The following is a 23917-nucleotide window of genomic DNA, read 5'->3' as shown; positions in this document are numbered from 1 at the left end:
GAGGTGCAGCCAGAAGGGGGGAGTGTAGGCCAAGCTCTGTGGGAGCAGGAACAGCCCTGGCTGAGGGTCTGACCTAAAAGCTGGAGAGCTGCACTGGGATAATAAACACAGGGGAATTGTGGTGCTCCCTGCAGGGCTGTAGGTGTCCTTATTGCTGCTGGGCTGTCCCTGGTGTGTTACCCAGAAGCACGTTCCTGTTTGTTTGTTTTGCTGCCCTTGGAATTGAAATATTGATTCCAGATGTGTTTAGACCAGGATTAAAGAGTCTGGTGGAGCTGACACAGAGCTGCTGTTTGTTGTGCTTCCTGCACTCTCGGTGCTCATTCATTATCTGCCTGAACTTGAAGTACCTCTTAGAAGAGCCTGTGGAACAGAGCAGCAAAATGGACACTTGTTTGCTGGCATGGGATATTGGGAAGGAATTGTTCCCTATGAGGATGGGCAGGCCCTGGCACAGGGTGCCCAGAGCAGCTGTGGCTGCCCCTGGATCCCTGGCAGTGCCCAAGGCCAGGCTGGACAGGGCTTGGAGCAGCCTGGGACAGTGGAAGGTGTCCCTGCCATGGCAGGGGTGGCACTGGGTGGGCTGTAAGGTCCCTTCCAACTCCACCTGTGACTCTGTGATCTCTGTGATTCTGTGATGTTCTAGGGAGGGAATGGCCCCCATTGGGAAAACCATTAAAGGTCAACCCTTGGAGCACTGTGGAAGCCTAAGGAAACTTCCCATTTCTGCAGTAGTTAAGGATAGTGGGCAGTGTCTTTGCTTTTTCTCTGGGTTGTCAGCTGTCTCTTTCCCTGGTAGCTGAGGATGCTGAAAGCCATGTGGAAGGTTGATGTGACTGATAAAAGTGCCAGGCTCCTTTAAATATGCTCCTTTGAATAAACCTAAGGTGATACCACATGGATTTGCCAGCATCCTTCCAGGAGCATTTGTGCTTCCTGAACACTCTGAGTACTCCCAAGCTCCTCTGCAGAAGGGGTGAGGAGCTCTGTGAGGCTGTGGTGAGGAGCTCTGAGGCTGTGATGAGGAGCTCTGAGGCTGTGATGGGAGCTCTGTGAGGCTGTGATGAGGAGCTCTGTGAGGCTGTGATGAGGAGCTCTGTGAGGCTGTGATGAGGAGCTCTGAGGCTGTGGTGAGGAGCTCTGAGGCTCTGGTGAGGAGCTCTGTGAGGCTGTGATGAGGAGCTCTGTGAGGCTGTGGTGAGGAGCTCTGAGGCTGTGGTGAGGAGCTCTGTGAGGCTGTGGTGAGGAGCTCTGTGAGGCTGTGATGAGGAGCTCTGTGAGGCTGTGGTGAGGAGCTCTGAGGCTGTGGTGAGGAGCTCTGGGAGGATGTGATGAGGAGCTCTGAGGCTGTGATGGGAGCTCTGTGAGGCTGTGGTGAGGAGCTCTGTGGGGCTGTGGTGAGGAGCTCTGTGAGGCTGTGGTGAGGAGCTCTGTGGCGCTGTGATGCCAGTGGCTCATCAGCAGCAGGGAAAGGAGGTGGTTAAAGGGCTGCAAACCTGTGCTCAGGGGTCTGGCTGCACCTGGAGTGCCTCTGGAAGAGCTTGTGGAACAAACAATGAACTGTGGTGGTTTGCCAGGACTGCTTTGTTCTTCTGAGTTGTAAAGGAATTGTTTTGTATAACTTTGCTGCAAATGGCTCCAGTATCTGAGGACTAAGAGTGGTGAGTGTGCTGTCCCTTTCCAAGGGATTCTGGAGAAGATCTGGAGAGGTGCAGGTCTGTGAACCTGAGGTCTGTACAGAAAGAACCAACAGAAGCTGTAGTAAAGCATGAAATTAGAGTATCCTTTGTATGGGTGATAGACTGGGAAGGGCCAGCCTGTCTTGTCCAAGGGCAGTCCTGCCTCGTGGTCCCACTGGAATTCATTACAGGAATCAGCACTGGCAGCAGGGCTGCCATGGGCTGATGGTCAGAGCTCCTCCAGCAAAGTTCTTTGTTGAAGTTTCTTAAGAAAGCATCAAAACAGAGATCTGTGGGAGAGAAGGTCCCTGCATGAATCAGTGAGAGATGAAAGGGAAGGAGGAAATAGCTGATGTTAGTGGAGTTCAGTGGGAATCTCTGCTGGGCCTTTGCTAATCATGGTAATTACTGAATAAGCTGGGAAAAAGCTGGAGCAGTGAGGTGCCCAGGCTGGCTCTGAGCTCAGTGACTGAGGAAGGGAATGGCAGAGGAGATTCAATACAAAGAGCTGTAAATGATATTTGGGAGGAGGAGCTCCCCTGACCTCTGTAAAACTGGTGGCTGTGGTGGCCCAGATCCCAGGATCCAGGGGATGCTGCCCCCACCTCCTGCAGTGTGGGCCCTGTTCTTAGGAACTGTTTAACCTGGCTGCTGAGAGTGATCCCATATTTTTAAGAGAGGGATATGAACAGAGCAGAGCATCCATCGTTCTGTACCTGTATTGAAGGTACAACCAAACTGCAGCACCTGCAGGTCCCTCTGCCCATCAGAGGCTGTGGGAGGAAGAGAGAAGACAGGGAGGAGCAGGGGTTCCAGTGTGGAGCTGCTGCTGCACCAGGGAGAGCAGGTGGGGACTGGGAAAGGCAGGACTGAGGAGGATGCAGGACAAAGCTGTTGTCACCCCGGGTGGCCTGGAAAAGGGTGGATGCTGGTCCTGGCAGCAGCCACCTGAGCTGGTGCTGAGGTTATGTGGATCCAGGGGCACCTGGGTGAATTTGTGACACAGAAATCTACTGTGGATTCTTCAATACGTAGGAACAACACCTGGCTGAAGAAACCCCTGGACTGGGCAGTTGGAAGGCTGGGGGTCATTTACCAAGCTGGGTCTCTGGTGTCCTGTCCTTGTGTCCTTGTCACAAGTGTCCCCTCCTGGCCAACGTTTGAAATTGAGCACAGAGTTTGTGGGATGGGGTCTGACTGCAGAGCTGTTGTGTGTCTGTACCTGTGTGTGCTGCAGTTCTGCTGGGCTGTGTTTGAAACCATTTCTTGGCTTTGCAGGTAAATCAAAGACCAAGGAGAACCGGCAGTCAATCATCAACCCCGACTGGAATTTTGAGAAAATGGGCATTGGAGGCCTGGATAAAGAATTCTCAGATATTTTCCGAAGAGCTTTTGCTTCACGAGTTTTCCCACCTGAAATTGTGGAGCAAATGGGTGAGTACAGCCTGGAGAAGTGTGGCTGGGGCACACCAGGGCTGGTCCTGGTGTGTGAGGGCTGGACACAGCTGGCACCCTGTGGTGCTGTAATTCAGCAGCTTCTGAGGGATCCAGCAGAGCCTCTTCCTCCCCTGGTGCTCCCAGATGTATTCTGGACTGCTGTTGCTTGGCTGGGGAAGGGAGACAAACCCTGCACAAACAGCCCTGCACATGGAATGTCTGAGGGAGGGAGACAAATGGTTTAACTGGGTCCTGTTCTGGTGGAGCTGGAACGGGGGCTCTGAGCAGCCTGGTCTGTGGAAGGTGTCCCTGTCTATGGCAGGGGATTGGAATGGGATGGGATTTAAGGTCTCTTCCATGGTCTGTGAAACCCTCTCTCCTTGAATTCTCCATTTATCCATAGCAGTGACACTGCTCCTCTTCCTGACTGCCTGGCCATGATCTGTCCATACAGCTCAGAGGAAATTTTGTCTTGATGCTCTTGCCATGATCTCTTTTACATCCCAGCTCCCCTGGCAGCTGCACCATGAGCCCTGTCTGAGCCCAGCCTGAGCCCAGTAAAGCCAGCATGGGGGGTGAGTTCTGCTGGTCAGGTTGGAAATGCTGGGGAGGATGCACAGGCTGTGGCACATCCTGGAGTCTGTGAAATAAAAGCACAGATTCTAAATATAACTTCACTTTTTGGGTCAAGGGAAGGAAAGGCAGTCCCAGGACTTGGTAAACATGTGCTGGCAGGCAGATAAATGGTGCAGGGTTTAATTTTTAGTAAGCAGTGTGCAGCTGCAGGTGTCTGGTTCTGTCACAGAACGTGGCTGGGGATGTTCTGGCTGCTCCTTGTTCTCGGAATATAATCTCTGTGGCTTCATATTTGAACTTGGAATCCATAGCTGTATAATTTCTGTGTATGTTTATGTTTCTGATCCGCCTTCCCTCTCCCCACAAATGAAGCAATCAAGATTTTGATTACAAAACAGATTTCCATCAGGAGATACATCCTGTTTGTGCGGGGGTGTGTGGAACGTGTCCACTTCCAGCGCCTGTGGAATTGATGCAAAGTAAACTTCCCTGGGATGTGCCTCCAGTCCTTCCTTGGGGATTTGGACACGTATGGAGGAGCTGTGGACAAACCCCAAGGCTGGGTCCAGCCAGGGCCTGATTCTCCCTCTTGGTTCTCGTGGGTTTTGTGACTGTAAGCGAGGTTCGACTTCTCCGCTTCTGCTTGAGAACATAAGGTGCTTCAATCTGTTAAATATTTAACTGCTCTGCAGAGGGAAGAAATAAGAGAAATGGTGCTGGCTGTGGAAAGAACAGCTTTTACCCAGAGGCACTGGTGTCCAGCTCAGCACTGTTACTGACATCCAGCCTCCTGTACTTGGAATATTTTTACCTTTTGAAGCAACTATTGTGTGTAATCATGGAGTCTTCCCAAGGAGCCAGGCTGGGAGAGCAGGGGCTGGAGAAGAGAAGGCTCTGGGAAGATCCTAGAGCCCCTTCCAGTGCCTAAAGGGGGCTTATAAAAAGGAGAGTGATTTTTTACATGGACAGGTAGTGACTGGACAAGAATGGGAATGGTTTTAAACTAACAGAGGAGAGATTTGGGTTAGATGTTGGGAAAAAAATCTTCCCTTTGAGGGTGGGCAGGCCCTGGCACAGGGTGCCCAAGGAAGCTGTGGGTGCCCCTGGATCCCTGGAAGTGTCCGAGGCCAGGTTGGATGGGGCTTGGAGCAGCCTGGGATGGTGGAAGGTCCCTACCATGGCAGGGGTGGGACTGGGTGGGCTTTGAGATTCCTTCCAAACCAAACCATTCTGGGATTCTCTGATTCTGTGGCTGCAGTACAGAGTTCTTGTCTGGGACCCCATGTGAAAGTAAAAGATAATTGGTGGTTTTTAATAAAGGAAGATAAAGATTCTGTGAAGGACCACTGGTATTTGGATTACCCTGGGCAATGAATTAAAGGTGTGCCCCATTAAATTACATTAAATACAAATACCCTTACTGTGCGTGTTTACACCCAGGCTGCACAAAGAGACATTTTTCAGGGAAGAAGTTAGACTGGGAGCAGAGCTCTCCAGCTCTGATTAACCCCAGGGCTAAAGAGCTTATCTGAAATTTGAAAAAACACAAACTTTCTGACATTCATTTTCTTTGCCTTAGTTATAACTTGCTCTTAACTATATTTCAGATCTGAAATGTCAGTGTGACAGCTGTTCACCTTTGTGAATAATTTATTGGGAAAGGAAAAGAAGGAATTTGCTTGCTCCCTGGTGCTGCAGTGCTCACCCACTTGTGTTCTTTACCCAGTGCTCCCAGACTGCAACTTCCACGCCAAATGCAATAAATATTTCTGTCCATAACTACACAGAGGCTCTATAGACCCTTCCAGCATTACTTGCAATTTGTGTGTGGTTTATCTAACTTCCAAGGAATGTTCTGGGTTTGGAGCACATAAATCAATGTTAGTTAACCATATCATCCAAGGGGGGAAATACTGCTCTGGTGGAAAAGCCTTGGTTTATCCAAGCACAGAAATGTTAGATCAGCCCCAGCTGAGCACCAACCCTGCCCCAGCTCCCTCCTGGCCTGGGAGGGGCAATTTGCTTTTCCCATCTGTGGATGCTCCAGCCCTGCTCTGGTGGCTTTGGGCTTGCATGGCTCTGTTGGGAGCTGATACAGTTGGAACCCAAACATAACCATTAATAAAGACAGTTTATAGGGTCAGTATTCAGCTAGACCAGCTCCCTGGTTGGTGTGATGTGACAGAATCCCAGAATGGTTTGGGTTGGGAGGGACCTCAAAACCCACCCAGTGCCACCCCTGCCATGGCAGGGACACCTTCCACTGTCCCAGGCGGCTCCCAGCCCCATCCAGCCTGGCCTTGGGCACTGCCAGGGATCCAGGGGCACCCACAGCTTCCCTGGGCATCCTGTGCCAGGGCCTCCCCACCCTCACAGGGAAGATTGACTAATTCTTGACTCCTGGTAACCTTGTGGCTGCCAAATGGAATGAAATCCTTCCCTGGATGAGGTTTGAGGAACATGTCTGGAAGCATTTTGATGCCTCACTTGTAGGAATGACACTGCTGAGGAAGGAACTTCACACCTTGGGGCACTGGTGGAGAGAGATACCAGTCAGGTTCTCCCTGAGGGACCGCCCTTCACAGCCCTGTTTCCAGGGAATCCTCCTCCTTTCCAAGCCCTTTCGGGATGTCTGTGCCATCCAGCTCATAGTAAAGCTGTGTCACTCTGTGCTGAAGGGAGTCTGCTTTGGTTACTCTAATGCAGCTCCAGCTAAAGCTCCTCTGTTTATTTGACAAATGTTGTGTCTTCTTCCCATCAATGGTAAAGACTGGTTTTTCTGCTGAGAATTTAAATCTAGCTCACTCAGCAGCTTGTGCTCTTGCCTAGAACAGTGTTCTCTCTTCTTGTTGTTTTTTCTTTCCCCCTGACTCCAACATATATTTAACCACTTGATATTTGGCTTGATATTTTTGATATTTGGTGCCTGGAGCTGTAACTTGCAGTGAAACCGTGAAGTCCCTTCTCAGGCTTGAAAACAAAACACTTGTGCTGACCCTCTTTTCCTTATTTAAGAACACTCTGATGTCCCCAAGCTTTGAAACAGAGTCTTGACTTGCAACAGGGGAGGGATTTCTCTGATTCCTGCGACACATTAATTGTTGTAGAGGCCTCAAAGAGCAAATTCTGTATGGACATGTTGTTATGGTTTAATAACAGATACAGAAATGTTTGGTGTTACAGATCATGTTCCTTCTAAGAGACTGAAATGGAAGCCAAATTCCCCATCCTCTCCTGCTACTACAAATGAGCTTTTCTGGTGGTTTCTGTTCCCTGGGAACCATCTTTACCTGTGCTCTTGACCTGTCCTCTCGGGATCAGGGCTCTGTAGTTTTAAAGTCCAGCTCATGATGGAGAAGTATCAACAGAACACAAGGGGAACATTGAAATGAGCAGACACTCAGATTATTTTCTTCCTCAGATTCTGTCTGAAGTGGAGGCTTGTCTGTTCAGCTGCCTTAAAAATTAATGCATCAATGTTCTCAAAGGACTCAGATACTGTATGAGAAGAATAATAATGGAAAGGTTCTCACCCTGCTGCTCTGAAAATAGGGTAATTTTAATGAAGAATCAGTGTCAGGCATGTCTAACCTTAGCTGGGGTGCTGGGAGTGCCAGGCCCTGCTGGGCAGTGAGCTCCAGTGCTGGGTGCTGCTCTCAGCCTTTGCACCCAGGCTGGTGCTGACTCTGCAGCGTTCTCCAGGCCAGCTCTGGGGTTCTGAGGCCATTTCTCATAACCTCTGCATCACCCATCGTTATTTCTCCTCCCCTGGCCTCCCTTCCCTGCCCAACCCAGAACAGGGATCCCTTCTGGATCAGCAGGTCCTGGCTGTGCCTCACTGGCTGGGCCTGGGTAGAATCCTCATCCCTGGGATGATTTTTTTTTTGTTTTGCAACATGCAGTTCATTATTCCTTCCCAATTTAGAAACTGGTGCATCAGGTTACGTAGATTTCAGATGGATTTAATCCTGCCTGTCAGTGTGTTTGTAGCTCTTGGCTTTGCAGTGTGCAGATTTAATTGGAGCATTCTGTTCTGTTCCATCTTCCAGGCACCACATGCCACTAAATTCAGGATGGATCATTTCTCGCTGTGCTTTATAGTTTGGGGTTTAATCTACTTTTCATCCACCTCTAACTTCATTCAGCCTGTGCTTTTCCTGCATGTCTAGGAGGATGTCTAACACCTATTTATATCTTCAGGGAAGTCTAAATGTCCCTCTCTTGCTTTCTTTGTTTCCTCAAACCCTCCATGTGGGACCCCCACGTTTTCCTGGAGGGAGGTTGTCTCAGCCTGGCCTAATAAAGTATTTCTGGCTACTTCTTGTAGTCTTGTTTTCTTCTACCTACTAAAAAAAGACAATATCTCAGAATTTTCCAGCCATCAGGTTAGTCTTAAGTCTGTACCACACAATCAGAAAAGAACTGAGGTTGAAAGAGATCTCTCAATTTAGTCCAACCCCACAGTTCCCTCTCTTTTCCCTTTATAACATCAGGGATGACATTCACCATCTTCCCCCTGGTTTCTCACCCACCCTGTTCAGGTTCTCACTGACTTTGAAATGATTTCACCCACTCTGAGTTCCCTTGGGTGAAGTTCATGTCCAAGTGATCTGCCAGCATCCAACAGTTGTGGGCTCTTGTGTCCCTTGTTCTTTTTCTGCTTCTGTTTCCTGCTCCTGCCTGTTTGTCACTTCTGTTAATATCAGCTGTCACATAAAATGTCAAGTCTTCAGTGGTGTAAAAAAGTACTTAACAGCTTGAACTCAGCATTTGCTGTTGTTAACTCCTCTTCCTTGCTGAGAATGGACCAGGACTTTCTTGCTCTTCTCCTAATTGAACATGAAGTGCTCTGCTCACCCCGAGGCACCTCTGGGCCAGCCAGGCTGAGTCTGGGCACTGAGCTCTTCCTTTGGAGGGAACAGTGAAGAGGTCCCTGACATCTGTCACTTATTTCCCCTTCTTAAAACCAGAGAGTGACTTAGGTGTCCCCCAGGGATGGAGGGGAAAGTGGAGAAGCTGTGTAATTTGTTCATGTGTGGAATTGCTGGATGCAGCCTTTGTATCCAAAGGGATGCAGTACAGCTGGAAAAACTTGGGAGGAGGGCATCAGGGTAGGGGAACAGGAAAGCTTCTGGACACAGAGTGAACTGACTGCAAGGACTTCAGTCCTGGCAGGGTTATGAGACAGAAGTCTTCCAAATTCTGCACAGTCACCAAAGAAAATTATTCCCTTTTAACACAGGGATGTGGAAATGTGGCAGGTGGTTTGGAGGGAGGGGAAGGGCCTCTACACCAAACCTCCAGCAAGGAATTTCTGCATGGATGGCCAGAGCCATCAGTGGGTGCTGGGTTAGCTTTGCTCCTGCTCCAGGTGGCTGCAGGGGTGTTGTTGGTGGCATCACCGTGGCCTGGCACCCCCAGTTTGTGCCCAGCTGGGAGCCCTGAGCTATCCCCGTCCCCCTGGGGTGTCCGGGTGTGTTCACAAGGCAGGAATTGTTCACCAGACATTCCCAAATTCCCAAATGTTGGCTTTCTAAGCAGGTGGGAACGATCCAGCTTTATCCCAGAAGGCAGGGGGTGCTGGTGGGATTTGTGTTGCTGCCATCCAGGTGGGATGGGGCTGTGAACATCGTGGCTGTGCTCAGCTTCCCTCAGAGCCTGCCTCTGGAATTAGGGATGTTCCTGCAGCTCTGTTAAGAGACATTTACTCTTTGCTACTGTGCTGACTTCCCTCACTGCTTGGTTTTGTTTGTTTATACTCTTAACCAAAATCCCTTTTCCTGAGTGTCCTGATTCTGGTTTTGTAGCCAAAGGCATTCCACTGGAAGTGTCTCTCAAGCTGATTTATTTTCATTTCTTGCACATTCCCTCAGAAATGCCCTTGTCATAAATCTCATTATTGCCTCCTGATAGATGAGTGCACTGAACTTCTCAGAGCCAGTGGGATGTGGGGAGGAATCAGTTTCCAAAGCTCCATGGAGAACTTTACTTTGTCTTCTCTTTCCAGTGGCAAAGGATTTGATAAATCAAAAATCTGGCCATTGAGAAAATAAAAATTCTGGTTCAGGTGTGGCCCTTTCCCTGCCCCAGCTTTGAATTCAGAGCAGACTCCTGTTCCTTCAGTCTCTGTGTTGGATTGTCAGTCCCACGGGAAGATAAACGGGAGCCTGGAGGAGCTCTGGGCTTGCAGCATGAGAGGAGAAGGAAATTCCACCCAGCTCGACTTTTAGGGAAATTTTGCCTGCGTGGCAGGTGAAGTCTGGGAACCCTGAACTTCCTGTAACCTGCCCCAAGATGAATGTGCAGAGATAAAAATCTCCCTGCTGTGCTGGGGCCTTACCATCCATGCAGGTTCCTGGTGGTGCATCCGAGTGATCCAATCACACCAGAATGCTTTGATTTTAATTAAAAGGGGAATTACACTCCCAAGGAGGAAATCCCTGTTACACTAAATCAGTTCTTCTCATCTCTCCAATAAATTGAAGAGGGAGAATTGAACAAATGAACTTTATCTTGTCTCTGAGCAGGTGACATTCTGTGTCAAAACAGAGTTGGATTTCCATTGGTAACACCAGTAACTCTCCCATTCTCAGCAGTTTTTATGAATTTTCCCTTATATTTTGTTTCCCATATTTGTGTGTTTGAGTTCCTGTTAATGTCCCTATTCAGCCTCTAACTGTCATTGAATGGCATAATTTAAAGATCAGGTTACAGCAATGACCTTTTTTTGAAGCTCATCAAATGATGAGCTGGACTGGTTGGAGACGTCTGCACAGCTGTAATTTGTGGTTAGAAAGATTCTCATAACAGTATTGACATTTGGGCCACATTGGTGAAATCAGCAGAGGGGAGATAAACTTAATCAAAATTCCTGTGTGGTGCAGAGGATCCCACTGTGATTTGAGAGGTAACATTTGTGGTTTGTCATCACCTGTCTATTTTAATAAAGTCCTGCTTGTCCTTAAAACTTTGATTTTAGCCAGGTGAACGTGGCTGTAAAGGGAAATGTCTGCTGGAGTTGCTTGTGGCAGTTTTATTTGAATAGGAAACTAATTGCTTTGGGGTCAGGAATGTTCCACCAGACTCAGACCCTGCTCTCAATGCTGCCCATTCAGTGGCAGACAGGCCTGGCAGCAGGTGGGCAGTGGTGTCCTCAGGGTTTGGGGGAGCAGGGATTGTCCAGCAGGGACTGAGCTCATCTGGGTGAGGCTGGGGAATTGTCTCAGGGAACCTGCTGGGCTCAGAGCTGGGATTTCTCTGAGGAAGACTGCAGGACACAGGGAATGGCCTGGGGTTGTGTCAAAGGGAGGATTTGGGATGGATATTGGGAAAGGTTCTTCCCCCAGAGGTGCTGGCACTGCCCAGGCTCCCCAGGGAATGGTCCCGGCCCCAAGACTGCCAGAGCTCCAGGAGTGTTTGCACAGCACTGCCAGGGATGCACAGGGTGGGGTTGTTGGGGGGTCTGTGCAGGGCCAGGAGCTGGGCTGGATGATCCTGGGGGTCCCTTCCCACTCAAAGTATTCCATGATTCCTTTCCTTTTCCCTTTCCTTTTCCCTTTTCTTTTCCCTTTCCTTTTCCTTTTCCTTTTCCCTTGAACAGGAGGAAGGTGAGCATTCTGGGAGGTTTCTAAGCATATTTGTCCAGGCCAGTTTGTGTTTTGTGTTCTGCTCTCTCCGTGGGAGATGAGATTCTGAGCATGGGGTGTTGCAGGCTGAGCCCTCTGCTGTGGCTGAGGCAGCTCCTGCAGAGGGGGGAATGTCTGCGTTTTTCAAGAAGTTCAAATTTTTTGAGCTGTGAAGGAGAAGCTTCTAGGGGATATATCTCAGCTGTACTCCTTCCAGGAGAGAGACTGGGAGTTGCAGGAATCCCAGAATCATTAAGACTGGAAAAGACTTCCAAGACCATCAAGTCCAAGCTGTGCCTGATCCTTACCTTGCCCCCAGCCCAGAGCACTCAGTGCCACCTCCAGTCCTTGGACACCTCCCGGGATGGGCACTCCAAACTTCCTGAGCCCCCTTTCCATGGGAAAATTCCTGCTGCTGTCCACCCTGAGCTTCCCCTGGCCCAGCCTGGGGCCGTTCCCTCTCCTCCTGTCCCTGTTCCCTGTTACCAGAACCCGACCCCCCCGGCTGTCCCCTCCTGTCAGGAGCTGTGCGGAGCCACAAGGTCCCCCTGAGTCTCCTTTTCTCCAGGCTGAGACTCTTTCCCAGCTCCCTCAGACACTTTTCAGAGGACTTAGAAGAAAAACTGAAGAACAAACCAGGCCCAGACAGTTGGTGTTTGTGGAACACCCTGGCACAGCCACTCCCTGCAGTACCACAGCCCTGCCTGGCTGGGCTGGGAACAGAGCCCTGCCAGAGCTCTTGGGTGGCCTCTGTAGCCCTTTGGTGGCCACTGTAGCCCTTTGGTAGCCTCGTGCTGGAGCCCAGGAGCTCTTGGAGCATCACTGTGCTGGGATTTCCCTGCAGAGATCACTTGTCAGCACCGTCCTGCCTGGTGCAGTTTGGTTACAGAGGAGACCATGTTCCCCCATGGTAACAATGCCCTGATGACAGGGATTTGACAGGAAGAGCTTTTAATTTATCTGTGCCTCACTCCCTCCCCTGTGAAGTTTGTCTTCACTGCCAGTTTATACTGTTTATGCTTTTGACTCGCAGATGCCTCAGTGCTGACTCAGGAGTCCTTAGCCACAGCTCTTGATTTCTGTAGTGAATTTTTGATCTGCAGAGAAGCCCAGCAGGATCTCTCAGCTTTACTGCTGGGCTTGCCCACTGCAGCACTGCTGCTCCCTGGCTTTGGGAGGGATCAGCTGCTCCTCATGGCAGGGCCCTCCTGGAACTTCACTGCAGTGAATGAGCAGCCAGAGAGAGGGAGGAGAGCATGTGGGTCACAGGAATTAAGTTATATTGAGCAGTTACTCAGACTGAAATCAATTCTTTATTGCTATAACCTTTAGGAGTAAATGAAATCACAGCAGAGTGTTGGGAAGGTGATAAGGGATAAGTGTTTGTCCTTTACAGGTGGAATTGCCCTGAGGTGTGAGCAGCCCTGAGGGCTCTGTGGGGTGAGGTGAGGTTACTATGGAGCTGAGACAAGCCAGAAACCAGGAGGGAGATCATCCTCTGGGCTGACAGACAACTCCATGTCCTCAAACTCCTCAAGCCTGGCAGAAACTGAGCTCAGGTGCCCTCAGCCTGAGCTTGGGGCCATCAGTTTGCTGCCTTTTTTTGGTTCTGCTTTTAAAGTGCATCCCAAGCACTGCAGGGCCCTTGTTGGGTGGCTCACATGCTTAAAAAAGTCAATCTGCAAGAATGGAGTAAAAGATTGATTTTCATATATTCATTAAAAATGGAAAAACCCTTCTAAATTTGAGTCCCACCGTTCCTTCAGCACTCCTGAGGCCACCACTAAGCCATGTCCCCTCTCTCCTCTGGGGCTTTCCCTGAGCCTGATGCTCAGTGCTCAGAAGCTGTGCTGATACATGATCTCTGCTCTCCTACTGCAGGGTTTTCCAACAGCACCTTCCAGGCCAAAGGTTTAGTCCTGTGCAGTTCCTTTTCCTCCTGGCCAGATCTGGTCTGAGTGCTGCCAGTCTTGTTAAAGGAGCAAAACAAACCTGGCTGGGGACAGGGGCTGGTCCCACAGCCTCTCCTGGCACAGTGTGAGGTGTGGGGAGTTTGGGCATAAGGATATTCAGAGACAGCGTATTGGTAAAATGTATGGGGCTCACAAGCTGTATATCCACAATTCCCCAAATCCTGCAGGAAAACTCTCCTTGTTCACACCTGCAGCCCCTCCCAGGGGCTGTGAGCACACGTGGGACACGTGTGCCTGTCACTGACTGGGATGTGTCCAGCCTCAGCTTGCAGCAATTGCATCCTCTCTTTCCCTACCAGAGAGAATTTAAATTAATTTACATTGTTAAATTTAAATTAATACACATTGTCCAAAGTCCTGTTATTTGAACAAATTAGACTATTTCAGGTCTTTGTAATTACAGGTCAAGGACTTTGGCCTGATGGTTCTGCTGGTTCTGGTTGGAAGGGTTTTTTTCAGTTTTCTCAATATTTATTCTATGAACATGCAGCCAGAACTGGATGTGTGATGTGGGACTCGCCAAAGCCCAGTACAGCGGTAAAAAATTCGGCATTATCACACAATATTCCTCATTTTCTCTTCCAAGAGTCAGATGAGTGTGTCTGACCTGTGTCTGCCTTGCTCGGTGTGCAGGGTATGTGCAGCCCATCTCTACCTGGGGATGAGCAGCATTCCCAGGACCTCCTCTTGGTGAGAATTATCATTCCCACATTTCCCAGGGGATCTCTGGTGCTGTGTGCTCCTGACCAGGGGGCACAGCTCAGTGTGGCTGATGGATGGAGAGCACTTGAGTTGTTCTAGAGGTTGTTTTTCCTTGGCCCATGTCGGAGTCCAGGACATCCCTCTGGCCACCCTGGAGGGTTTGGAGACCGGACAGGGGGTCTGGGATCTGTCCAAGGGGCTCAGCCAGCCTCACACAGAGCCCAGGAGGACATTACCTCTGATCCCTGGCCATGGGAGTGAATGCCCACATTGTAGGAAGAATCACAAGCTGAGAGAATTCAAAATAAGCAGTAGTTAGTTTATCACAGAGTGTAAATGTAGAATTTAGGATTTGTAGTTTATGGATTTGAAGAGGCAGAATGGAGGAATTGGGGAGTGGTCCTGTCCTCCTTGTTCTTGTTCTCATCCCCCATTTTCTGCTGAGTTGTATCACAAGGATTGGTTTAGAGTAGAAATGACATGTTAACATAGGTAGTGAGTATTGGTAAGATTTTGTAAATAAAAAGTTCATTGTGGATGGTGGTTGGGTCAGGGGACCGTACAGAAAGCCCGGGACCCTCTGACCCGCCCAGTCCCCCCCGTGTCCTGCTCTGCTGGGGACGCCCTGCAGAGCTGGGACAGAACTGAGAGATGATGAAAGAATGAACAACCCTGGAAACACGGACTGGGGACTCAGCTTGTCTGCTCTGGCTCCAGTGTGGGACCTTTTGGGCAAGAGAAGCTCAAAAACCCAATTACCTCAGGGAACAGCAACCCTGAGGAGAATCTCAGGGAACAGCAACCCTGAGAGGCCCTGGCATGACACTGATCCAACCTGTGTTTGAATTTCTCTGGTGGAGGCACCGAGCAGAGCTCGGCCCGTCTCTGCCAGCTCCTGCAGCAGTGCCTCCCTCCGTGCTCCCTGGCTGTCCCCATCCTCTCTGAGCCTGTCCCCTGTCCTTGCAGGCTGCAAACACGTCAAGGGCATCCTCCTGTACGGGCCCCCGGGCTGCGGGAAGACGCTGATGGCGCGGCAGATCGGGAAAATGCTCAACGCCAGGGAGCCCAAGGTGGTCAACGGGCCTGAAATCCTCAACAAATACGTGGGGGAGTCCGAGGCCAACATCAGGAAGCTGTTTGCTGATGCAGAGGAGGAGCAGAGGAGGGTAAGGACACACAGGAATGGGGAGAGACCAGAAAGGGCCTGGAATCTGCAAATCACTGCTTGGCTTGGGGTTCTGGTCATTCCTGGGGCTGTGCAGGCTCACACACCTTGGAAGCTGCAAAGGCAGCTGGGCTCCAGCCAGCTCTGCAGACAGGGACAGTGTGCTGAGATTCCATGCACACTTATTTGGGAGTAATACAGCAGTGCCCACCTGCTTGCTTTGGGTCATGTGCTGTCACCTGCTCCAAAAGTCCTTAAAACTCAGATGGGACAAATTTTCCTCTGGTGGTGGATATTTTTTTGTGTGTGTGTGGGTTTTTTTGTTGTTGTTGTTGTTTGTTGTTCTGGTTTTTTTGGGGGGAAAGACATAGTTGAATCTGTTTGAATTTTTCTTACTAAATTAAGCTGGCACATAAGCTTTCAGGGTTTCAGGTTTTTGGGTTGCAGGTATATTGGTATATTGTAGCACTTAAAGTGTTATAATCAATACATGGATAATTTTTCTCAGCAGAAAGCTGATGGATGAGAATAATGTCTTAAAACTAGAGATCTTTGAAACTGGAGGTGGAGATAAAGATTCTGCTTTTTCCAGTGATGTTTTTTTATCCATTGCTTTAGCTGGCTTTCAAAATCCCAGTCTTTAGTTTCATGGTGTAAGTACATCTTTCATGTGTGCTGTGGTAATTTTTCTCTGCTGTGGATCACTTGATCTCAATAGATTTTCTGGTAAAGAAAATCAAATGTCAGACTAGTCACAGTTAAATACAGGAAAGTCTTTTCAGAAGTCATCAGCAAATGATCCCTTAATTTTATTCAGCTCACGAGATGCAGATTTCGGTGGTGACTTGAAATAATTTCATTTCTTCAGCAGAAGGTTTGTTAGCCAGTCAATCAGCTCTGTGTGGTAACTCAGACCCACGTGAGCAATCTCCTGCTCCCTGGTGGTTGCAGTATCTGTGGGAGCCGCTTTCCCTTGGCAATAACACACCTGTTAAATACACTCAATATTGGCCGCAGGGGCTGGGCCTGATGACAGCTGGGAGATTAAAAAGGTCTCCAAAAGGTTGGCATTGTGCTGCCTGTGTCTGGGGCAGATTGCCAGGGCCAGCACATTCACCCAGTGATAACGTGGACTGCACTGGCCACAAAAGATGTTTTAGAGGTGGAATTTGAAGGGAAAAAGCTTCATAATGCAGTCACAAAAAGTATCCTGTTCTCTTAGCAGCTGCAACTCCTCACCCCAGAGTGAACCTGGAAATGGCAGTTCTGGGTCTGACTGGCACGGAGAGACTGGGCTCCTTAAAAAATATTATCAACAAAGCTGCTCTGGCAAGCTGTGTATTCACTAACCCCAGGCCAGCCTGGGGTGTCCCCCCTGGTGCATCCCTCCCTCCAAGGCAAGCCCTGTTCCCTGTCCCTGGTACCGAGTGCTGGGACCCTGTGAGCTGCGTGTTCCAGCTTTGGCCTTTGCTTGGCTTGCTCAGCCTCGTGCTCTTCCCTGAAACCTGTGTAGCTGCAAGGCCTAGGTTTGGACAGAGCCCCTGGTCTGGAGATGGGCAGGATGTCTTCCTGGAAAGGGGTGAGATACACAAACACACACACACACACACACACACGTGTGATGCTGAGCAGTATCTGTGTCTGTGCTCTGTGCAAGGTCGCTGTTGATTTTGGAATTGCTCTCATCTTTCAAACTGGTGACATTCCTGACATGTGCTCTCTCCCACAGCTTGGAGCCAACAGTGGGGTGCACATCATCATTTTTGATGAGATTGATGCCATCTGCAAGCAGAGGGGCAGCATGGCTGGCAGCACTGGCGTGCACGACACCGTGGTGAACCAGCTGCTCTCCAAAATCGATGGCGTGGAGCAGCTCAACAACATCCTGGTCATTGGTACGTGGGGCTGCCCTGCTCTGCTGGGGTTTGCCTCACTGAGGCTCAGCTGAGGTACCGTGGCTGCTGCTGGAGCAGCATCAGCAGCACGTTTAAAGGGAAGTGCTGCTGTGGTTGGCAGACGTTGCTGCTTTCAGCAGTTTCCTTCTTTAGTTTTTGATAAGGAGGGTTTGATAGTTTAGGGAAATGTGGAAGGAAAGATAGAATTGATGTATCAGCTGTAGGGGAGTGGGGCTGCTCCAGCTGTGCTTGTCCTGCTCAGGTACTCCACAAGGACAGGCAGAGAGAGCCACAAGCACAGGTTTGATCCCTCTTGCCCTGACTCTCCCTCAGGGCGTTTCCCAGCAGGGCATTCCAGAAGATGAATGCCTTCTGTCTGTTTTCTCTTCTCTCTCTGAGTCCCTAGCTCTATGGGCTGTACCAGGGGCTGGAAACCCACTCAGGAAGCACAGATAACAGTGTTTTGTTTTTATCTTTGACTTTAGGAATGACCAACAGACCTGACCTGATTGATGAGGCCCTGCTGAGGCCAGGGAGGCTGGAGGTGAAGATGGAGATTGGTAAGCACACTGCAGATCCCAGCTCCTCAACTGCATGACCCTACAGCAGCAAAGTAAATACAAATAAATCATAATGTGAACAATCCCCAGGATGGCTCAGCTGCTGAACTTCCTGCAGCTCCCTCCAGAACATAAATTAAATATAAACCAATAACATGCCAGTTTGAACTTCCCTCCTGATAAACCTGATTTCAGTTTCTGGCCAGCAGGGTGGACAGGGATGGGCAGGCAGGACCCTGAATCTCTTCTGTGAAGGAAAGGAGGCAAATAATGGTACCAGGTCATTCCTGGCTGGGAATTGCAGGAAGGCCAGGCAAGAACAGTGGGTGAGCTAAAAGTGAGCCAAGAGCTTGGTTTGCCATTTCATCTGGCCACTGGAAAAGCAGCTGTCAGTAACTGGAAAGGGACCTTTGTGACTGTGCACATCTGCCTCCCCCAGTGCAGGGTAAATTAGGGAATAGCTGATCATGTAGGCTTCATTAAGAAAGTAAGCCCAGATCATCTTAGATTCATGGGAGCAAATCACTGACTTTGCATTTGAGAGCAGAGTTTGGTCAGTGAAGGTTATGGTGGAGCCTAAAGGGTTGCTGGCCTGGGGGCTCAGTGCTGAGGTGACAATTCACTGAAGAAAGATGGGGTAGAGAACAGCCTGGGACTGGTGAACAGCTCAGTGATCCTGGAATAAATTACCAGGTGAGAGGGACTGAGTGCTCCTGGGAACAGTGCAGGTTGTGAAATGTCTTTTCACATCCCCTCAGCACAAACACCAATCAGTGCAAATATCAGAGCAGAGGCTGGAAGGAGCTGAGCACGGTGGGGCTCAGGATGATGTGCCAGACTGACAGGTCACACTCCCAAGAGAAGGATCTTCTGTATCACCCATTGTGTGCTTCAGAAGGGACTTGCAAAGGTGCAGGCTGGGAAATGATCACCTCAGCTGATGAAAAGGAACATTTTATAGGAATGATATGGGCCCTGTGAAGAGGGAAGTCAAGGCTCTGGATTTTGGGAGAGTAAACTTTCAATTAATTCAGTAATTAGTGGATGTGACCCCTTGGGAAAGGGCACTCAGGGATAGAGGAGCAGAGCAAATTTCACCAGGGCTTGTAGTGACAGGGCAAGGGGCAGAGACTTTTAATGGACAGAGGACAGGGTCAGATGGGATATAAGGAAGAAATTTGTTATGGAAAGGAGGCCCTGGCACAGTTTTCCCAGAGAAGCTGTGGCTGTCCCTGGATCCTTGGAAATGTTCAAGGCCAGGTTGGATGGGGCTCGGAGCAGCCTGGGACAGTGGAAGGTGTCCCTAGCCAAGGCAGGGGTGGCACTGGATGGGCTTTAAGGTCCCTTCCCACCCAGACCATTCCATGATAATTGCAAGGTGGGAGCTGGATTGAGGGATGCCAGGGATTTCCACACCAGATTGTCATTCCTGGTGTGGAAATCTGAGAGCAATCAGCTTGGAGGAGCCCTGAGGAGAGAAACTCAACCTTGTTCTTTTCTCTCTGGTTTGGTGGTGACACTGCTCAGTTTGCCAGTTCATGTAATTGAATGTTCTCAGTGAAAAGCATCATCAAATGCCCTCACTGTAAGTGCAAGCTGCTGGTGGTGAGAAGGAGCCTTGGAAGGAAGGGACACCAAGGGGGGTTGGCAGTGCTGTGCTCAGGGGCTTGGCTGTGTTCTGTTCCCCATCCCAGGCCTGCCAGATGAGAAGGGCCGGTTCCAGATCCTCCACATCCACACGGTGAGGATGAGGGAGCACCAGCTGCTGGCTGAGGATGTGGACATTGCAGAGCTGGCAGTGGAGACCAAAAACTTCAGTGGTGCTGAGCTGGAAGGTTTGGTTCGAGCTGCTCAGTCCACTGCCATGAACAGACACATTAAGGTCAGTCCTATTGTCTCCTGCTGGGGCAAAAAAGGGAAAATAATTACGTTTGGAGTATTGAATGTTTACTTCCAAATGGAAAGTGGCCTATCAGTGTACCTTAGGAGATGAAATTCATGTGGGCACCACATTTTCCCTGTGCTTTTCCTTCATTCTGAATTCCCTCTTCCCTCTCCTGCCCTTCAGGTGCCTCTTGCACAGCTTGGTGGGGTGGAAGGAGTGGTTTTTGAGGATGTTTTGATAAAAACTGAAGGTCTTGAGCACAGTTTGTGCCTTGGACCCAGAAGACAAGGTGGGAATTAGAACAGGATTTATAGGGAGGCTCTGCTGGAGCCTGTGCAGCTCAGTGTGTTCATAAATGTTCTGTAAGGAGGGGGAGGTTACAGCCTCAGAGCTGCTCTGGGGGCAGAAGGACAAAGGTCACCAGTACAGATCTGCAGGGGGCATTTGGAAGGAGGTCAGTGCACAAGATACCAGTGAATTTTAGGTGTCCACTGAGAGAGAGACCTCAGACAGGTGGAGACAGGGGTGGGGACTGACCTGACCATCACCTGGGTCAAGTTCTTGGAGCTGGAATGGTCTGGAAACCCCAGCTCAGTTGCTGTCAGTGAAAATAGCAAAATAAAAGGTTAGAATTTACCAGGAGTGGTAAAGAGCAGAAGGGGGGCTGTGATTACATCATGGATAAAATCCCTGGGGTACTTGGATCATGCTAGAAGCAGGGTATGGAATGGCAGCAGGAGCTCAGAGGTGCAGGAGGGTTTTCTTTGGATAAATGACAAAACCAGGATTCCTCAGCCTGAGGAAAGCGTGGGGAAGGGTTATGGAGAGTGTGAGTGTGCTGGGATCAGGGAATGTTCACTGTTTCCTAATGCAAGAGCCAGAAGAGCAGAGGAGATGTGCTTTGTGTGGAGGAGTGTTTCAGCTGTGGATGGAATCCTTTGCTCCAAGTCTTGGCTGAATTCAGAGGGCTTTGTCCAAAGTCTTCCATTTCAGTCACTGCTGTCATGGTGATCACCCCACCACTGATCCATGCAGCATTCCCAGCTCCTCTGATCTCTGGGAACACCTCCCTGCCCTCCCAATCCTGCTGGCTGGGGGGTCAGTGTGTCTTCAGGAGGGAGTTCAGGGCCACGAAATGTCAGGGTGTGAGGGCAGATGCACAGCTCAGTATTCAGTGGTGTTGAAATACGAGATGATGAGGTGGTGAGGAAGGAGCCTGAGGCACAGCCCCTGCTCCCCTGGCCATGGCTGGGGGCAGCTCCTGCAGGGAGAGGCCCTGGACATCAATCCCACAGCACAGAGCTGTTGTTCAGTAAAAATCTGCTCAGCCTCAAATGTCAGGAGAGCAAATCACACTTTCATTTAAGTGAGAAATCATTTGCTGCTTAGACATTTGTACCCTTGGGAGTGCGCTTTCTAAAGGAAAAAATTACTCTTCCTGCTAATTAGTCTTGTATAACCATAATACTTGACAAGTTATTGTTTCATATAGCAAAAAAAACCACAGACATCATCACTTTCTCATTTTCTTGTGCTCTGTCTCAAAAAAAATCACTTCTGGATTCTTCCCTTTGCAGGCAAAACATTTTCCTTAAATAATTAATTTTGCTTATAGTTGATGTTTTCTCAGTGCTTGAGTTTTGGGTGGGTTTGGGGAGTGTTGGTGTTTTGATCTATTCCCTTTTGTGCCAAGAAGTCACGTGGGAAAAGGGGAGAAGGCAATGTGCAAATGTGAAAGAGCAGTCACCTCCTCTGGGGTGGTTTATGATCCTCATCTCAATAATGTATGGATGTGTTTTCCACATGGGAAGTGGCCACGTGCTGTTTTGCTTTTCAAACACTTTGACATAGTAATTTTGGGTAATATTCTTTATTCTGAAGTTGCTTTTAGCTAAATGATGCAGTAAAGTACTTTATTCCTTCCTACAAGTACTGAAAATTTAAAATATACATCATAGGCCTGACCTAGTTTTCAGAAGCACCTGTGAGAAGCAGGAGCACGAATGGAAAATGAAGGGGCATTGTCTCCTGAATCATTTGAACTCTTGTGATTATCTCTGAAAGTGTGTGTGTGAAAAATTAACACATGAACTCATTAAAGGCTGGGGAGGTAAGAGCTCCCCTGGTTTTAAGTGTACACACAACTTCAGGAGTATATTGAGTGTTCAGGTACCTTCACTTCCCTCTGCAAAGTAGAAAAATGACCACCTGTACTAAAGATCTGCTCAGCTGTAAATTTGGCACCCTGTGTTTGTGCTTGGTGGGTGTTTTTGGGAGCAGAGACTCTCCTTTAGCCATGCTCTGCCTGTGTGTCTGGCACAGGAGGACTGGCCAGGCTGGGTTCCTGTGGCTGCATTTGCTGCTCCTCAAGACAAGCACCATGTCATTGTTTTTATTGTTATTTTTCCTTCCCATGCTCAGGTGCACTCTGTGCACTTCTTGCAGACCCCTGTTGGAGGGGAATGTCTGAGACACGTCTTTGAGAGTTAAATGCAGTTTATTTGCCTTAGTTCCCAGCTCTGAAGGGTGCCTGTGTGATCCCAGTAGGGTCTAGGAGTTTGAACTGGGGTGAGGTCAGTCCCCACTGGCTGAGCCTCACTGACTCCTGGTTTGCAGCACAGCAGAGCAGCAAGGGTGGGCCAGAGCTTCACTCCTGTTCTGTGGCCTCTCTGAAATGGGGGTCACAGACACCCTCTGCCCTCCAGCCTCACCCCGTGGGCTGGGACAGCTGCCCTGAATGGCTCTGTGGGGCTGGCACGTGGGAATGGCTCCAATGCCCCAACAGAAGGGTTTTTCTCACTGACCCAGAGCAGCTGCAGGGCTGGGGCTGTGGGGGGAAGCTGGGGAGAGGCTGTGTGCTACTGCTGCACCTCAGTGCCCTCTATTGCCTTTCTAGGCCAGCAACAAAGTGGAGGTGGACATGGAGAAGGCAGAGAGCCTGCGTGTGACCAGAGGAGACTTCTTTGCATCCTTGGAGAATGATATCAAACCGGTGAGTGGGCACTGTGGGGCTGCAGGAGCAGCTGCAGTTCAGTCAGTTATGGGGGGAGCAGCTTCCTTTGGGGTCACACAGCAGTGGTGCCTCGTGGGCTGACGTGTCCTGTGTGAAAGTGGGGAGCTCTGAGCTCTCTGTGGGCCTGTTGCTGCTCAGAGAGTCATAAAGAGAACTAGAACAGATGAAGAACAGCTGGGGGGTTCTTCCCCTTGTCACGGCTTTCCCTTTTAGGCCACTTCAGTTCCTGGGTGACAGCTTTACCCTGGGCTGTAGGAGGAGGTTTGAGCCTCATTTCTGAGAATTGTCTCCACCAAGTGTGGAGTCAGAACCCACTGGGAACTTGCACTGACTAGAACTGGTTGTGAGGGCGTATGAGAAGAACGTGCCTGGTCTGTACCTGCATTCAGCCCTCTGAGCTGGAATGCTGTGAGTCACCAGGGGCTGTGACTGTCTCACTTCAGCATCTTCCAGAGCCTTGCTCCTGGTCATTTTTATTTAATTGTTTCGTGGTTTTTCTGACGGGATGAAAAACTTTTTGGTGAAAAGAAGTGTTCCCTCCCTTCCACAGGCATTTGGAACCAACCAGGAGGACTATGCCAGCTACATCATGAACGGGATCATCAAGTGGGGGGACCCAGTCACGAGGGTGTTGGATGATGGGGAGCTGCTGGTGCAGCAGACCAAGAACAGCGACCGCACCCCGCTGGTCAGCGTGCTGCTGGAAGGTACAGCTGGGGAAACACTCCTGGAGAGGCTGCTCCTGCCAGTGCCCGCCTGCAGCTCACCTCTGACACCCTGCACCTGCAGGAAACACCTCGGGAGAGAAACGGAATTGGGCTCTTTCAGTTTGCTTGGGTGAAATTGCTTTGGATATTGAAACTGTTTCCTCAGCCAGAGGGAATCCTGTGCTTGGAACAAGGGAGAAGGGAATGGACCCAGTTAATCACCAAAATGTTCCCAGTGAATAACGTGAATTTGGCTGCTTTGCAGTGGAGATGTCTCTAGCTGAGTCAGTTGTCTAAATTCTCCCTGAAGTCAGTGGAGAGCTCATCAGTGCAATTAGCAGAGTTTAAACAGCCACATTTAGGTGTCTCTGTCAGTTAAAGGTGGATTTCCCTCTATCCAGACTGTTACTGACTAAGGAGCCTTTCCAGATATTGGAAACTGGGTCCAATATCTGTGTTACAGATTTTGGAGGCAAATTTGTTATATTGGAGTAGAATTTGTTATTTATCTCTTCCCTTTTTCCTTTCCCAAAGTCCAAGAAGATGGGTTACCCCTCTTGCTTGTGGTCTGTAGCTTTGGAGTTAACCCTGAGTAATTCTTTGTGTTAGTGTCCAGCAATTTCTTCTGTCCCTCCAAACTGATTCATGCTGAGTGCATGGATTCAGGTGTGTCTGTGGTCTCTGAATTATCCTGGTGTGA

At 49.6% G+C, this 23917-nt stretch overlaps 1 protein-coding gene across 2 annotated transcripts in view; it reads left to right on the top strand.

The window, feature by feature from the left end:
- The window catches only part of NSF (N-ethylmaleimide sensitive factor, vesicle fusing ATPase), a 77205-nt gene that overhangs the window by 31745 nt on the left and 21543 nt on the right, over window positions 1-23917 (top strand). For both annotated transcript variants that reach the window (XM_063403911.1, XM_063403912.1), the window contains exons 8-14: window positions 2958-3113; window positions 14959-15158; window positions 16887-17052; window positions 17538-17612; window positions 19307-19494; window positions 22394-22489; window positions 23061-23217. In XM_063403911.1, coding sequence (XP_063259981.1) covers window positions 2958-3113; window positions 14959-15158; window positions 16887-17052; window positions 17538-17612; window positions 19307-19494; window positions 22394-22489; window positions 23061-23217 — 1038 coding nt within the window. The remainder of the gene's footprint in view (window positions 1-2957; window positions 3114-14958; window positions 15159-16886; window positions 17053-17537; window positions 17613-19306; window positions 19495-22393; window positions 22490-23060; window positions 23218-23917) is intronic.

The sequence above is a fragment of the Prinia subflava genome, chromosome 8 (assembly GCF_021018805.1).
Source record: "Prinia subflava isolate CZ2003 ecotype Zambia chromosome 8, Cam_Psub_1.2, whole genome shotgun sequence".
Taxonomy (NCBI): domain Eukaryota; kingdom Metazoa; phylum Chordata; class Aves; order Passeriformes; family Cisticolidae; genus Prinia; species Prinia subflava.
This window is presented reverse-complemented; position numbering and strand designations above follow the sequence as displayed.